Source organism: Neodiprion virginianus, chromosome 5, assembly GCF_021901495.1.
Source record: "Neodiprion virginianus isolate iyNeoVirg1 chromosome 5, iyNeoVirg1.1, whole genome shotgun sequence".
NCBI classification, from domain to species: domain Eukaryota; kingdom Metazoa; phylum Arthropoda; class Insecta; order Hymenoptera; family Diprionidae; genus Neodiprion; species Neodiprion virginianus.
Genome location: NC_060881.1, coordinates 19989976 through 20004809, shown reverse-complemented (window position 1 = coordinate 20004809; position 14834 = coordinate 19989976). Strand labels below are relative to the sequence as shown.

The 14834-nt window shown below is 40.8% G+C and overlaps 1 protein-coding gene across 1 annotated transcript in view; it reads right to left on the bottom strand.

Annotated features, from left to right (window-relative positions):
- LOC124305167 (pair-rule protein odd-paired-like) overlaps positions 1–13498 on the bottom strand; it is a 31687-nt gene extending 18189 nt beyond the window's left edge. Inside the window, exon 1 of the mRNA XM_046764271.1 lies at positions 11385–13498. Within this exon, the coding sequence (XP_046620227.1) occupies positions 11385–12267 (883 nt within the window). The 5' untranslated portion in view covers positions 12268–13498. The remainder of the gene's footprint in view (positions 1–11384) is intronic.
- Between the last annotated feature and the right edge of the window lie 1336 nt (positions 13499–14834).

The window sequence follows — 14834 nt, the reverse complement described above, 5'->3', positions numbered from 1 at the left end:
TCTCCGCTCTGTTTTCCTCGTGCCTTTGACTCACACATAGACACACACGCACACGCATGCGCACAGAATATGTCCATGATAATTATTGTACCGTTTTCTCCTGTGTGGTCAGTTCCAGCTTATTAATCACTCCTCGCAACCTCCGATCATCTAATGATCTACCGGAGGCGTGGCTGTGAGATTGCTAAATTAGATACTCAGTCCACAAACAAGATGGATTCCTGCCCAAGACCAAGAACACGAGAAAAAATTCTATTCGAATTAGAACGGTTCCTTCGATGCCTTCGTCTTTATCAGTTACGCTTCTGTATCAAAAGAAAACTATATTTTTACTCTGAAAGTCAACGGAATTTGATCTCGGAATTTTTGACAAATTGAATGACTCGTGTGGAAGGCTTTCAGAAGTTAAAAACCGATTAAAAAAGTTCCGCATTGGAGGATAATCCCATCGGGCATTCTGAAATCTTTTCTTAAAAAGTAAAGAAACGATACATCAAAGGGCAAAAAAAATTTCGAGTCGATTGGTAAAAGTGTTTAAAAAAATGTTAAGCTTCGTCTCGCGCCGTGAGTTTATACTCGGAAAATTTCCTTAGGTACCTCAATTGCTGAAATAGTAAGCTGTAACGGAGATGCAAGATTTTTTTTCAACGAATCAGCGGTGACGCGGGTCTCGGTCCGCGTGTGTATAAATACCTACAGAGCTCTTAGCCAGTCGGGAAAAGCTCGGAAAAATACTGGCAACTAAAAAACCAAACATTTCTGGTTATTATCCGGTGAACGAGATCTCGCCGCGGTTGAAACCACGACCGCTTATAATATCTACGCTGGGTACAGCTCGTCACTTTCAAGTAAACTATCTCTCCTGTCAGTTTACGTCTCTACGTAGTTACCGCAAGTTACGCTTCAAGTACACATACAAACACCTATACCGAGATACTTCTAAGACCCTGAGTGCCGCACCTTAACACCGTTGAGATCCGAAAATTGCATGGAATTTTCAACACAGGTTTGAATTATTTTTTTCAAATATTCACCTGTTTACTACACCGGTCCGAGAAATTCTCTGCTAATCTTTCGGTGAATAATTTTATACAAAAATTTGTTAAGTGCGGTGTTAAAAACGGTTAACTAAATACAACGTCCCAGCAGGTCATCCACTTTATATTTGTGTTATTTGTTACATTTCTGTTAGTGAATATGACTCACATTTTTGTCATTTTAACACTTAAATTGCCGTATCAACGTTTAATTTGTAATTTCAACTTTTTCTCACCTAGCGATACATTGAAAAGTAATGAAATCAACCTATTTTTTTCAAAAACCTTGCGTCGCGCCACATTGAAAGAAAATTATTTTTCCCGACCCGACAAGTTTTTCTTGGATTCGTTTATCACCAAAAAAAAAAGAATAAAGAACATTTTCCAAACGGTTGTTCAACTAGTATCACAAATTGACAAATTTGTTAAAATTGAAAACAGCAAGTGAAAATCATCAGAATTGCCAGCGCTTATTTCGTTTAATTTTCAACCTTTCTTACACGCTTTATTTTCTCATTCTATTCTCCAGCGAAGCAGTTTGACTTTCGGCTGTTATCACAGTCTCACGTTTCAGCGTTAAGTCGGGGTTTCCAACCGATTTTATACCGCATCGACGGGTTGTTGCGTCAACGCGATTGTGCAGTCAGCCAACAACCCAGCTGTCACAGACTGTCAGTTCATTGACGGTAAACGTGACGCGCCATTAACTGTATCAACACCTCATTTCCGGAACCCTGTATGTATGCATACGCCGTGTATAAGTATGCGTGTGCAACGTACGCTCGTACGTGCGTGATAAAAAGCCGCGATGCAAGAACTTGGTCCTCCTTTTCTTTTCTTTTTTTTTTTCGCCTTCTATTCTAATTATCATTTAAAAATATTTGACTACTTGAATAAAACTATAATTACCATGTTTTTATTTTCTCGTATTTATTTTTGATCACGTTTTATTTATACACCTTCAGCTATTTCTCCCTCGTCTAGTTTGTTTATTTTTTTCGTCTTGTTCTTAGGTAAGTTTTTTCACTCACGTCTTCGAACTGACAGCGCATTTACGGCATAATTAGAGTACGAAACACGATAGCTTTGCTTTTACTACTTATTATGGTGAAGTATAAACTTGGAAAATTTTTTCAGGATCGAAGTATCACAGAGAGAGAATTGAAAGACTGATTGGAAACGCATAAACTTGTGATAATAAGTTCTTTAGGTGTAATATTTTGATAGAGAAAGATGTGAGCTCGGATTTAAAACTCTTTTAAATCAAATTTATTTTCACAATACTAATTTTTTTGAGCTTGGATACTAGAAAATACTTTAGTGATACTATATATTGAAGTAATTTAGCCGACCTGCTGAAAAACCTGAATGGTCAACTGATACTGAATTTTTTTTATACTTTGATACTAGAAAAAGTGAAAAATACTCGGGTTGATTTATTCAGATATACCAGATACTCGAATGCTTCGATGCTTGAAAACAACAGTGAATTTTTTGATTCCTGATTCTCAACGAAATTCATCGTAACGAAGGCCTGATAATCTATAAAATTATGAGAAAATCAATGTGTAGAAAAATTGAGAAGTACCGATATAATAATTAAGTATTTTCAACCAAAGCGGGTGAAAACAAAGCCACAGCAATTCATTATTCTCCCTTTACTCTACAGTCTAGTTCCCCCCCTCCCTCATTCTTTTTTCCTTATTACGTTTTCCTCTCCCGTCTTAAAGTCGAGAAATTAGTTGAAACCCTTCCGGGGTTTTTCTAGCTCAGGGAGCGAGCGAGTATCGTGATGTAATTAAATTGGACTTGGACTGCGGTCCTAATTGGGACTCGATGAAGATGTCGAAGCCCTACGGGGTCAGTGTAGCACGGTATCTCGGCTCGGAGTCTCTTTTAACCCGAATAGAAATGCTGCAACCTTGTATATCCAAGGGCCTCAAACATTCGGCTGGGGCTTCCCGTCCCACAACGAGTTTGCGTTAGTATTTCGCCTCGGGCACCATTTTAGTAGACAGCCTGACGCCTACCAGATATAAGCAGAGACGAATACATATGTAGATGTATGTACGCACATAACTCTGCAGCAAAGATTCTGTGATTCACCTATAAGAATATATAAATTTTACCCCTGTTCAAAGCATCTACGAAAGTTGAAAATACTCGACAGAATGTCAAACAGAAATATAAACAAGTTAGATTGAAATTACGCAGTCATTAACGGAGTCGGAATTTGATTTTTTCATTCTCGCTTCGATACATTATAACGGATGGTTGATTTTTTATTATCGTTACCGCAGCCGTAAGAATACGGATATGCTGGCAGCATTTGCGTAGGCGTTGGTTGTACGTGAAAAATAATTTACGACGGCGGTGCGGCGGTGATTTTTAATGCCTACTGGAAGTGCAACAGAGCGCGCAGTGGAGCAAAAATGCAGCGCGAAAACGATCTGGTAGCGTGGAGACGTTATAAACCTATAACGTGGTTATAAAAATGTATGCATCGATCGTACCTGTACCTACACGTATTTTATATATCCGCCTACCTTGAAATACCTCTTCGATACTCTGCGAATTAAGAGAATTTTAGCGTCTATTCCCATTCGACAGATTCCAAAATAAGAAACCTCGGCGATGCATGATCGGATGAAAATAATTGTTCCACGGTTTTGCGCTCCTTTATTGTTAAAAAAAAGAACAAATGGAATTTAGAATTCTACATCCACTCGTCGACTGGCTCGACACTGAAATATTTTTACGAATTTTCTAATAATCCGCGTAAAGTATACGATTAGCACTGTCGTTATTGTTATATTTTCCCTTTTCTCAACCCCCTGAAACTCGTCTTGAGAGTAAAAACCGCGCACTTGGCACCCCGTGGTGAACACAAGCCTCCACTCAGCCTCATGATATTGCGCGTTCAAATATCTTAGGTGCGTACTGTACACACACACACACACACGCGCATATAAATATATATATATATATATATACCGGTTACGACGTACGAGACGGTAATGGCACTTCGGCGAGGTTAAAGGTTATAGGTATTCGCTACGGGGAAAAAATGTAGCGGGAATCTCAAGCTAAATTTTCAGCTTTGTTTTGAGCGTCTAGCATACTCCGTTACCGAGTCGTCGTTCAATAAAAAATGCTCGATAATTGGAGCGAAAATTCATTGCCAGCATATTTTGATTGCAAGTAATTTCAGAATGGAATGAGCTATATAGAGACTTAAAACCATGCTCGGAACGAAGGATCCGATTTACGCAATATTTTAAATTTTTTTTCTAGACTCTAGCTCGCTTCATTCCGCAGTTACGAGCAATCAAGAGATGCTTGAAATATATTTCGGGTTCGGTTATCTAGCATTTTTTGATAAACCGTAACTCGGGAACGGATTGAGCTAGAGACTTTGAACAAAGCTTAAAATACAAGGTGCGATTCGTGCTCCATTCGAAGTCTCGCTTCGAGTGAAGAGGAAAAGTTACAAAGCCTCGGAGAGATTCATTCACGAAGAAAACCAGCGATGCTAGATATGTTTTACGGCGATATTCGAACTTTGCATTGAAAAATTATAAAAATATTCCTACACTCAATGTTTCGCAATTAGAAAGAAGCTTTTTTCCGTCAATTCGTGCAATCTGCTGATATTGCGAGAGAAAAAGGAAGACAAAAATAGACACATCAACAATGCTGTACAATCAATCGAAGCTCTCGCGCCATTTCGATGAAAACGGAACACTCTGTGCTCGACCGTAGAATGAAGCATAAAAATCGTCCCTCTCTCCGGCTCCCTCTTTAAGGATGATCCGGGATCGGCGTGCCCGTTGACGGGGCAAAACAGTATAGCCGAGCCTCCGGTTAACGCTCATTCTCACACCCCCGTGGCCGTCGGCCCGTCGTAAGGGTGGCCGGTCTAAGGGGCCGCTCATCCCCTATCAGGATCATCTCCAGCGCAGTATTCGCTCCGGCACCCCGAGCGGAGAATCCCTGGGACCAATGGGAGACACGCTGGGGTGAATCCCATTGTCAAATCGACCAATCCCACCCCTCGTTTCCCCCCTTCGTTCGGCATATGCAGCGGATGACGTGTTGCGGCGGCACTCGACCCCCGAAATGGGGCGAAGGAAACTTTGTCGTCGTCGTCGTCGTAGTTTTTTTTTTATTTTTTGCGCCTGTGTTTCTTTCGTATGCATGTGTGCGCGCGTGTGTGTGAGTTTATGAATTTATGCGCTCACATGTGTGAGAGCCCGAGTATCACTTTGCTTTAATGGGTTGCTAGTTCTCGCGCTTGCTCCATCTATGGGGATTAGATTCGTTTGGGGGCGCGTGCAGCTTCGCCAGCACTAGAATTCTGTGCCCCTCTAAACACCGAATGGAGAGAGAGAGAGAGAGAGAGAATTCATTTTGAATAGAAACGTGAGATAAAGAGATAGATTGCTTATTTTCTTGTTGTTATTTATGAAATTTTTGGCATGGTCGTAAACATTTTTATCAGAAAGAACAGTAAATGCGTATTTTGAATAGTTGCATGCGATAAGGAATAAACAAAAAAAAAAAGAATGAAACGAATATCAAAATATGAACTAAAAAAATTTATAATAATTGGATAATGAAATGAAATATAATCGAAGGTATTTTAATCTAAGAGTTGAAAGCGGCTAATTTTAATGACGGAATATATGGCTTGGATTAAAAATTGGATTGAGCGACATAGGAATAGGAAACGCGAAACAATGCACTTGAATTTGGCAATCTTGAAAGAATAGTCCAGGTGCAAAAAACTGGATATCTTGAATCAATTGCTCAAAGCAATGATGATACTGTTTGTATTTGACATCCAAGTGACATTTGGAGAGGACTAATTCCCTAATATATGTAGACGAAAACAGAGATTACAACGCGAGGTTTTCCGAAAAACATGCTCCACTGGCAATAAAAATCTACAAAATAACTTTGTCACTCATTTTAGTTGACGGTACGTTTCGGAACATTATAGACTGTCTTCACTTTGAATGAAAATAGATATTTCGATTTTTGTGACATTGCATGAGGTTTTGTATTGAAAATAAAAATTTCAAAATACCAGAGACGATGCAATATGAAGAAAAATGCAGAAGCTTGTTCGGGCTTTTTAAATACACTATTACGTTATTGAATCTTGAGCATTGCGATGATTGTAATCAGTATGGAATTTTTAATGATCAATTGAATAGAAGAGAATGACAAGAAGATGAGAAGGAAGAAAATGAGGAGATAAAAGAATAAACCCAATTTAACACATCCGCTTTTTTCTTCAACCTCAGCCGATCAAAAATGAGAACAAACAACTAAGAGAACTAAAAGAAAGAAAGCCTTGACAATATAACAATTAATCATATTTAATCACAACCGCGTCCGTCACAGAAAAATGAGAACCGGAAATAGGGATGTGCAAAAAGAAAAAGATAAATAATGCAATGCGTCCAACGGTACAGCAGTGTGTAATTAGGATAATGAAACATTAGGCATCACCCATACAGGTAGATTGTTTTCTAATTCCGTCAGCATATCACGGGTGATGAAGTTTTGTTTATATAACGCGACCATGTTTCACGCGTTTTTTCGTACACAAAGTATCCGTTTCTATGACGGTAGAGTCAGTCTGGGAATGCGCATGCGCCGAGTACAGAAAAGATCACTTTCAACTCCTAGGCTTGTTAAAACTAATCTTTTCTGTACTGTGCGCATGCGATGTTACAAGCAAAACTCACATTAGGCGACCCTAACCTCAATTTCGTGCTTCGTGAAAAGAAGCCTGACACACTCTTGTTATGCGAAAAATCGTCACCGAAGAGGCAATGGTGATTTAAAAAAGACCGAGATTGTCTCCTTGTACACTGAGAAAAATTTCATTTGTTATAGTAACTAGAAAAATTCAGTAAAACAGGTATCGTTAAAAAAAAAACTGTTTGAATATCGTTGGAATTACGAAAAACAAGGTACTCGTAACCATTTTGCGCTATTGTCGATCCTTTTTTGGTAATTGCGACGCAAAATCAGTTTTTTCGGTTTACTATACTTTTTTAGCTAAACAAGGCTTCAACATCAATTTGTTGTTGCACAAGCATTAAATTTTCGCAACAGTTACAAGAAAATATAGTAACAGTGATCGTAATGAGAAAGAATAGTAACGGATACTAGAGTTTCTTGTAACAGCTGGAAAACTGATTTTCATTTTGTACCTAGAACTATATTTTTCGATTGCGGTAAGAAATGAAAATATTAAGGACTGAACGGTAACCGGAACGAAAAATTTCTCTCAGCGTAAAAAATATACTATTTCTGATCCTGTGCACCTTCCATGTCTGGGTCACGCACAGTACCTTCGGTGGGTGTTTATAACCTCGCCCTGTTCGATGCCTCACGATCCAGAATTTAGGGGGTGGATTTATGCAGGGGGCGCAGTGATCGAGGGCTGCGCAACATCGTGCGACGGGGCGGTAAAAAAGGAGAGAAGAAAACGCAGGACAACGAACGAAATGAGTATGTGCATGTATATATGCTATACGTACACCCGAATTGAGATTCATAAACAACCCTCGATACTCACGAATCGATTCACCCCTTGTTCCATGCTGCAAGGCTCGATGCTCGGCGATTAGCCACTCCCCAAAAACCCGTTATTTGTGTGCGTGTGCTGTGCCTATTTTCTTGTTTATTTATTTTCCAGGTAAACAGCCGCTCACTCAAGCGACTTGAAATTGTACACAGACGATATGTAAATAATTCTTGTGTTTTCAAACAAATCATCGTATATTAAGGGCTCAAACGTCTCCATGGCTGCTTATTTCAAATCGTTTAGTACATGTAAACAAAAAATTGTTCAGAAATATTTCAAAGCATACAGACTCTTTTTCACAGTTTTTTACTCATTATCATATGCTGTATGCCGATGTGTTTTTTTTTTTTTTTTAATTCTATGACTTAAATAAACTGTCAAATTAAATAACGCAATAAAGAAATTCATCAACTAATTGACGAGAAGTAAAAGCTACACAATATCAGATAGCGCAATCTTTGGCGAGAAATTCGTCGATTTCCAGGCATGATTTATATCACAAAATAAATATAGCAGCGGCGGTATTGAAATTTCTGTAAAACATTCGGCTCGATATATATTATAATAGCTTTTAGAGAAAAACGATAACGAAAGCTGACACTATTATAAAAAAAAATGGTATTTGATTTTAGGTCACATGATTAATTGTACTTCGCTATCTGAATTCAAGAGCTATAATTATCCAGTTTTAATTATTTCCTCCGTCGAATTAACCGTTGAAAAGTATCTAATGTCAACACCTGAAAAGAGTTGTGCGTAATATATTTCTCACGGCGTTTACTCATCCATATAAATCCGGATCAGCATGACTGAAGTAGATTAATACAATCACACAAACGAATAATCGGTACCGATGTTTATTTTCATTTCAAACTGACTTTTGAATTATAATGCCACATCGACTGATGTATACAAGAGTCATGCTGGCAGTTTTCTTTTCAACAACAAGCCTGTTGAAGCGTTCAACCTTTCAGTTAACAGTTGATAAAGTAAGCAAATAGTGCCAAGAACATTCGGTCCAAATCGCAAGTCGATGAGAATGAAGATAAGAGAGTCAAGAAAACTGGCATTAATTTCCAAGAAATTTCATTCAAGCGAATCAGCATCGAAGTGGTAAAAAAAAGACCAGTTTGATTTGGCAAATGTAAAACGTGCACATTTTTTTACTGTGTGTTTGTATGTAATTACGAAATTTTTTGTACGACTTTTAAAAGATTCTTGTGACTCGATGGCTTTGCGAAAAATTCTAAAAGCGACAGGAAGAAAGATTTCAAAAAAACCTGCATCATTTTATTCTTACTTCACGAATGTTCAACTGCAACGAAGAGTAACTCAAACCTTGTGGAACTATCATCGCGAAGCAGATACCTGAACAACATCGCTAGTCACCCGACGGAACGGAGAAAAGGAGAGTCGAAATATCCACGCACGGCGATGTTAATTTTTCGGTTAGAAAAATAAATGAAGATCCCCGTAATTTTTGCTTCGGCATTAATTATCTTGAAATCGTGATTCACGTAGTTTGAAACCGGTGTTCAAATTTTTCGTGATTAAAACATTAACGTCCGTTTCAATCTGACGATGAAAGATAATGTTTTTCGGTTATAATACCAGGTGATATTTAGAATTCTTTGACTGTCGAGCGAATTATTATTATGATTATCACCTTTTCTTTTCATTTTTATTAGATATGTAATGCTTAAACATGAATATTAATTAATCAGAGATCAACGCGAAAAATTGTGTGAGCCTTTCGCAAGGTTAGGCACTTATTTCAAATATTAATTCCTCAGCCGTTTTTGTTTTAATCATTTTTGTTCCATAATATACCCTGGAAGTTTTAGACACGGGCTGCTGGAAGTGAGATGCTTCATCATTTATGCGTTTGATAATTATATTGCGCAACTCTTCAAAGTTTCGCTATCGATAAAAAACATTGTATCCGAATACGTACAATTGAAACAAAAAATCGGAGGACTATATGACCAAATTGTATCAAAGGATAGAAAGTTTTTCGATTTTTGATTTTTGAGAAAGGCCCTCGAAATAGCTCGCATAAGTTTTGTATCTTTGGCGTGGCTTAAATATGTAAATACAATGTCCCAAGGAAGATGCGACGTGCAGGTTTGTAGTAGTTCAGAGGACATAAAACTCGAGGATATACGGCCACGTAATTTCTTAATTGCCGACCAAAAGAGGCGAGGATCGTGACGAACGAAAAGCTGGCCGCGATCAAAAAACGTCTAAAAATTCTTGTCATCGTAAAGCGAATGGGCTGGACGGACCCGAAGGCGGCGGATCGTTTGAATTTCGAACTGAAGAAGGACAAAAACAACGATTTCAATCGTGCCAGTGTCAACATTGGCGAAGTTTCCGAAAGTTCAAAATTACCCCGAAGGCGTTTAAGGTGTGCAAAATTTTAATGTACCAATGGCTTGATTAAAAACTCAAATTTGCACTAACGCTGCATGAGTTGCGATGACAAAAAAAACGATTAGAGGTCAATGCAATGTTCTATAATATAGCCTCAGGCTAACTTATCGGTGAATTCAATTCATCCTTCTCAAGTAGGTACTTGTTATCAAGATTCCCAATTAGTTTTAAGCGGCTATTTCAAAGTTTCCGATCAAACTTGACGAATCAAAATTTTGACACAAGAATGTAGTACGTTAAACATTTATACTGAGATCGAAGTCGTGCAAGTAACGTTGAAATCACAAAATAGTGACACAGAAATCACTAGATATTATTATTTTAGAATAACTTGAACGGAACTGAGTTTTCTAAATATGTATTAGTAAGTTTTACTATCTTGCGAATTATTAAATTCCAGATAATCCCATGAAGTGCGAAATAACGGGTTTTCTTAGAAATGCATTCGATCGTTAAATCAAGGTAACGAATTCCGATCTCATAACGTCATTGTAACTATGTATCTTCTTAAAACTCGTCTCTTCGCGTTAGAGTTGCTTGAAATTCAGTAACCCACGTAACACAGCATGCGTATAGTATTCACATTTCGTAAACTCTGCCCTTTCAAAGTTATGATCAATGTTGAAAATAAATGATTTATTTTCTCAACTTACGTTTGCGGTTATGTAAATTTTGAACACTAGATTGAAGTTAATATAAACGTTAAGGTAACGAAACATCCCTGAAAACTTCTAATGACCGAAAGAGTTTCGATTTTGAAAAATACAAGTGAAACATTTACTCCACGACGATGTTACTGAATTTTGACAAGTAGTACGTCATGACGTCGACGCGTAAAAATTATCCCTGAAAACTGAACGTTGCGCGAACTTCGACCTGGCTAACTTTCAGACCAACATGTTACTCTACAAAAACCATAAAAAACTATAGTTTTATAGATTCGGAAATTTAGTTATAAGATACTGGTAGGTGCAATATAGGTAAGCGTTGAACAGACACGGTATTACGAAGAAGCTACGTGTAAGATCCATTGAAATAATACTGCCAGTGTTCATACGAAAAAAAACCTGCGCGCAGTTCACACGTGGTAGAAATGAAACCTTCGGTAACTAAACTGCGAGAAAATAAGGAGAACCCTTAGTGTCGGGAGTGGAATAATTATTCGTTTCATTTCGTTTCGTCGAGTTTCAAATCACTCCCGTGCTGAAGAAGTTTTCACTTGAAATAAAAAAAATAAATAAATAAAATGACCCTCGCGACGGAGCAGTTTCCTAAAAATGTAATCCGAAATAGCGTCGTCGCGAACTTACCGGTGTGCGTGCGTTTGTGTATCTTGAGATTCTCGGACCTCGCGAACACCTTGCCGCATCCAGGAAAGGGGCAAGAGAACGGTTTCTCACCGGTGTGAACCCTGATGTGGTTGACGAGCTTGTACTTGGCCTTGAAGGCCCTCCCGTTTCGAGAGCATCCCTGCCAGAAGCAGGCGTGGGTGGTGCACTCGGGTCCCCCGACGTGTTCGACGGTAAGGTGGGTGACGATGTCGTGTAGGGAGTTGAAGAGCTTGCCGCAGAGCTTTCGGGGCCCGGGTGCGTCCTGGTCCACCCACATGCACGACATCTCCTGCCGTTGGGTGGCGCCACCGCGCATATACCTCAGGAAGGCACCGTGGGGGTGTACGGTGTGCGCTACCGGATGTTGTTGGTGGTGGATAGCGGGTGGAAGGTGAGGCCCACCGAGATACTGGTGGTGCGGGGCCAGTCGCGAGTCCTGGGGGTAGTGCGAGGCGTAGTGCCCGCCGGCTAGGGGGTGCTGGGAGTGGGGGTGGGGGAACTGCTGCATCGCCGGGGCCCCGGCGTCGTGATGCAGCGGCGGAAAGAGGCCCAGACCCGCGCCTTCCGGCGTCGGCGGGTTCGTCGCACCGCCGAAGGCGTCGTGATCCCGCCGCAGGAGGAAATCCCGGGCCGCGTACCCCGCGTGACCCATGTGATGCCCCATGTGGGGGCCCATGTGACCAGGCCCCCCGTGACCGTGGTGACCGTAGCTCTGGGGGTGGAAGTGCTGTTGCTGCGGCGCCTCGCCCGCCGCCGGCTGAACCCCCGAACCGTCGGACGTTCCGCCCGGCGAAAGTTTTATGCCGAGATTCGCCAGGTGGTGAGGGTGCGACGGCACACCCTCGAGGAACGCGTTCATCATCTTCGCGATTTGTTTCTTCAGCCTCGCTGGGTCCTCGGCACTAAATTATCGAACTAATTGGCATTGTTGGCGAACGGGAATGTTCCTGTTGTTCGAAATGCGGGGTTTCACTTTTCGGCATCCGATCAGTTATTCGCGCATTGTTGATCGCGCACTTTGATACTGTCTCTTCACTTGTCTTTATACTCTTCACAGATTGTTCTTCCGGGGTCGACGTTTATCCAAAATTTTACTCGACACGGTGTTTATAACTCCAAAGAAATTACTCACAATCTTCTTCGGGGCGAGAATTTACTCAATATTTTTTAACACTTCTTCGATATTTGATCCGTTCACTTCTCTTCACTTCTCTCACAGCTTCCTCTTCAGGGTCCAAATCTGTCCAAAACTTATGCTCAGCACAGTGTTTGTAAATCTTCGGGTATTATACCGTCACTTTTCCTCGGAGTAAAAATTGATTCTGCACTCTATTAACATCTGGCATTGCAAACCGCGTGAATTGCCAAACACGATTGTTTATTCACAATGTCGCCCTGCGGAAGCTTCTTCGGCAATTATCAGTACCGGTCTTCGGGGTAAGAATCGACTCTAATTCAGCATTCGATCGTCAACCTGACGCTGAGAATTGTCTAAATTACCGAACACGATGTTTATTCACCAACTTGTAACGCTGTAAAAGCCTCTTGAGCAATTACCGTCACTGTTCTCCGAGATAAACTCATTAACTCGGCACTCAAAACCGTGCGCCAATTGCTGAAAGCGATATTAGTTTACTGTCGCTGAGCTTAAGGGTGAAAATTGACTCGTTGTCGGTAAGCCGACATTGAAACCGATTCACCGCGTTCCTCGAGATCGTCGATCGCAGTTCATCAAGATCGATTAATCACCGAAAATTTCTGAACCTGATAATCGTCGAATGATTCTTCGAATCACTCGAGTTATACGACGCATAAATTGAACTTATCCTAAAATTCAGTACGAACAGTGTTCTTCGGGGTCTAAAATCCAGGGAGATCTTCAAGAAGCGTTTGAGAAAATCTACGGAACCGAATCGAAAGAGCGACGCAACTCGTTACGCACAATCACAGAGGGGGCTTCGCGACACTGACGACAGGCACACGACTACTCGGATAAAAGAAACAAAAATAAACAACCGAACGGGGGTGGCAGGTCGTACTGAGGTCGAACGGGCCAAGCGAACGAGGAAGGCAGAAGGAGTCTGGTGTGTTCCTTGCTGCGTTCACAGCGGGACTGAGTCGCCGTTCCCGACGGGGCGACCGTTCAAATTCAGGCTTCCGTCCCTCGGGCGTTCGGAGACGCCCGTTTTTCCCCCGCCGCCTCGCCCCGCTGCGCGGAAGACGAAGAGTTCGAGCGGCGTGCCGGTTTCCCCGGATACCAGAGTCCCATTGGAGGCGAGAGACGCCTGGCCATTGGGGGCCGGGAGCCTTGGGACCGCCAATCCGGGGGCGGAATGGAAGTGATGACGCTCCGCGCATGACACGGAGCCGCCTTCTGGAACGCCCTTTGGGATCAGTCTGCGGGTCGCTGATGGATAGATTTTTGGAGACTCTGACTGCCGAAGATGAAGATGAAGATCGTGAGATGTTGGGCGATTGGTATTCGATTTTGACGAGAAAACTTTGCCGGATTGACGGGTTTTGGAAACGAACGAGTCTTCGGGTTTTATCATGTTCCGGATTTTGTTGGCGGTGGCGAGGGTTTTTATATCGCATTTCGTGTTACGATTAGTATTGATTTGACGATATTGATGATGGAAATGGAGATGAAGATCGTATGAGGATTCGACGTAGTCGAGGAAACAATGCTGGGTTTGTGCTCTTTGAATATACTAAATTTTGCGCCTTCTTCAGATTCCAGATTTCACCAAATTCTTGTTTTCACAGATGAGAATTTTTTCATCGCAATTTATACGAAAATGAGCATTGATTGATTCGACGATATTGATGCCGAATATGCATTGATACAATTTTCGAAATTCCTTTTCTCTCCATTCTTGGAACCGAAGTTGTTATCATATAACATCATTTTCGGGAGGAAAATTTCACTCGCTTCTTACCTGCATTTTTCTTTCATTCCCTTTTGTATTCTTGCTCTATCCTTCTGTCACTCTGTCATTTATTAATCTATACCTGGATGTATACTTATCGGCAATAACATTTCAAACTTGAACGATTTCCGCTTTTACAGTGCAAAAAATTAATGCAAATCAACGAATTGTGTTATTAGTATACGCAGCGATGAGTCTGCAGGGTTCGTACCGTCATAAAATGAGGATTAATAAAATTGAGTATCGTAAAAGCAAACAAACTCAAGTGTAGAAACGCAGTCAAGTATAACGTAATAAAACCACTAATTTAAGCTGAGGGAAACTCAATACATTTTATACGTCTGTGACAGAGAGAAAGGGAAAATACTTCTGTGAACCGTTGAAGCTCCGTAAGCGAGCGACTAATTAGCCGAGTCTCCGTGAGCTCCGGAGAATGACCGAGTCTTACGGTTAGCCGCGTGTTTACTTCTCATCGTCAAGGAACAACTCACTTACGGCA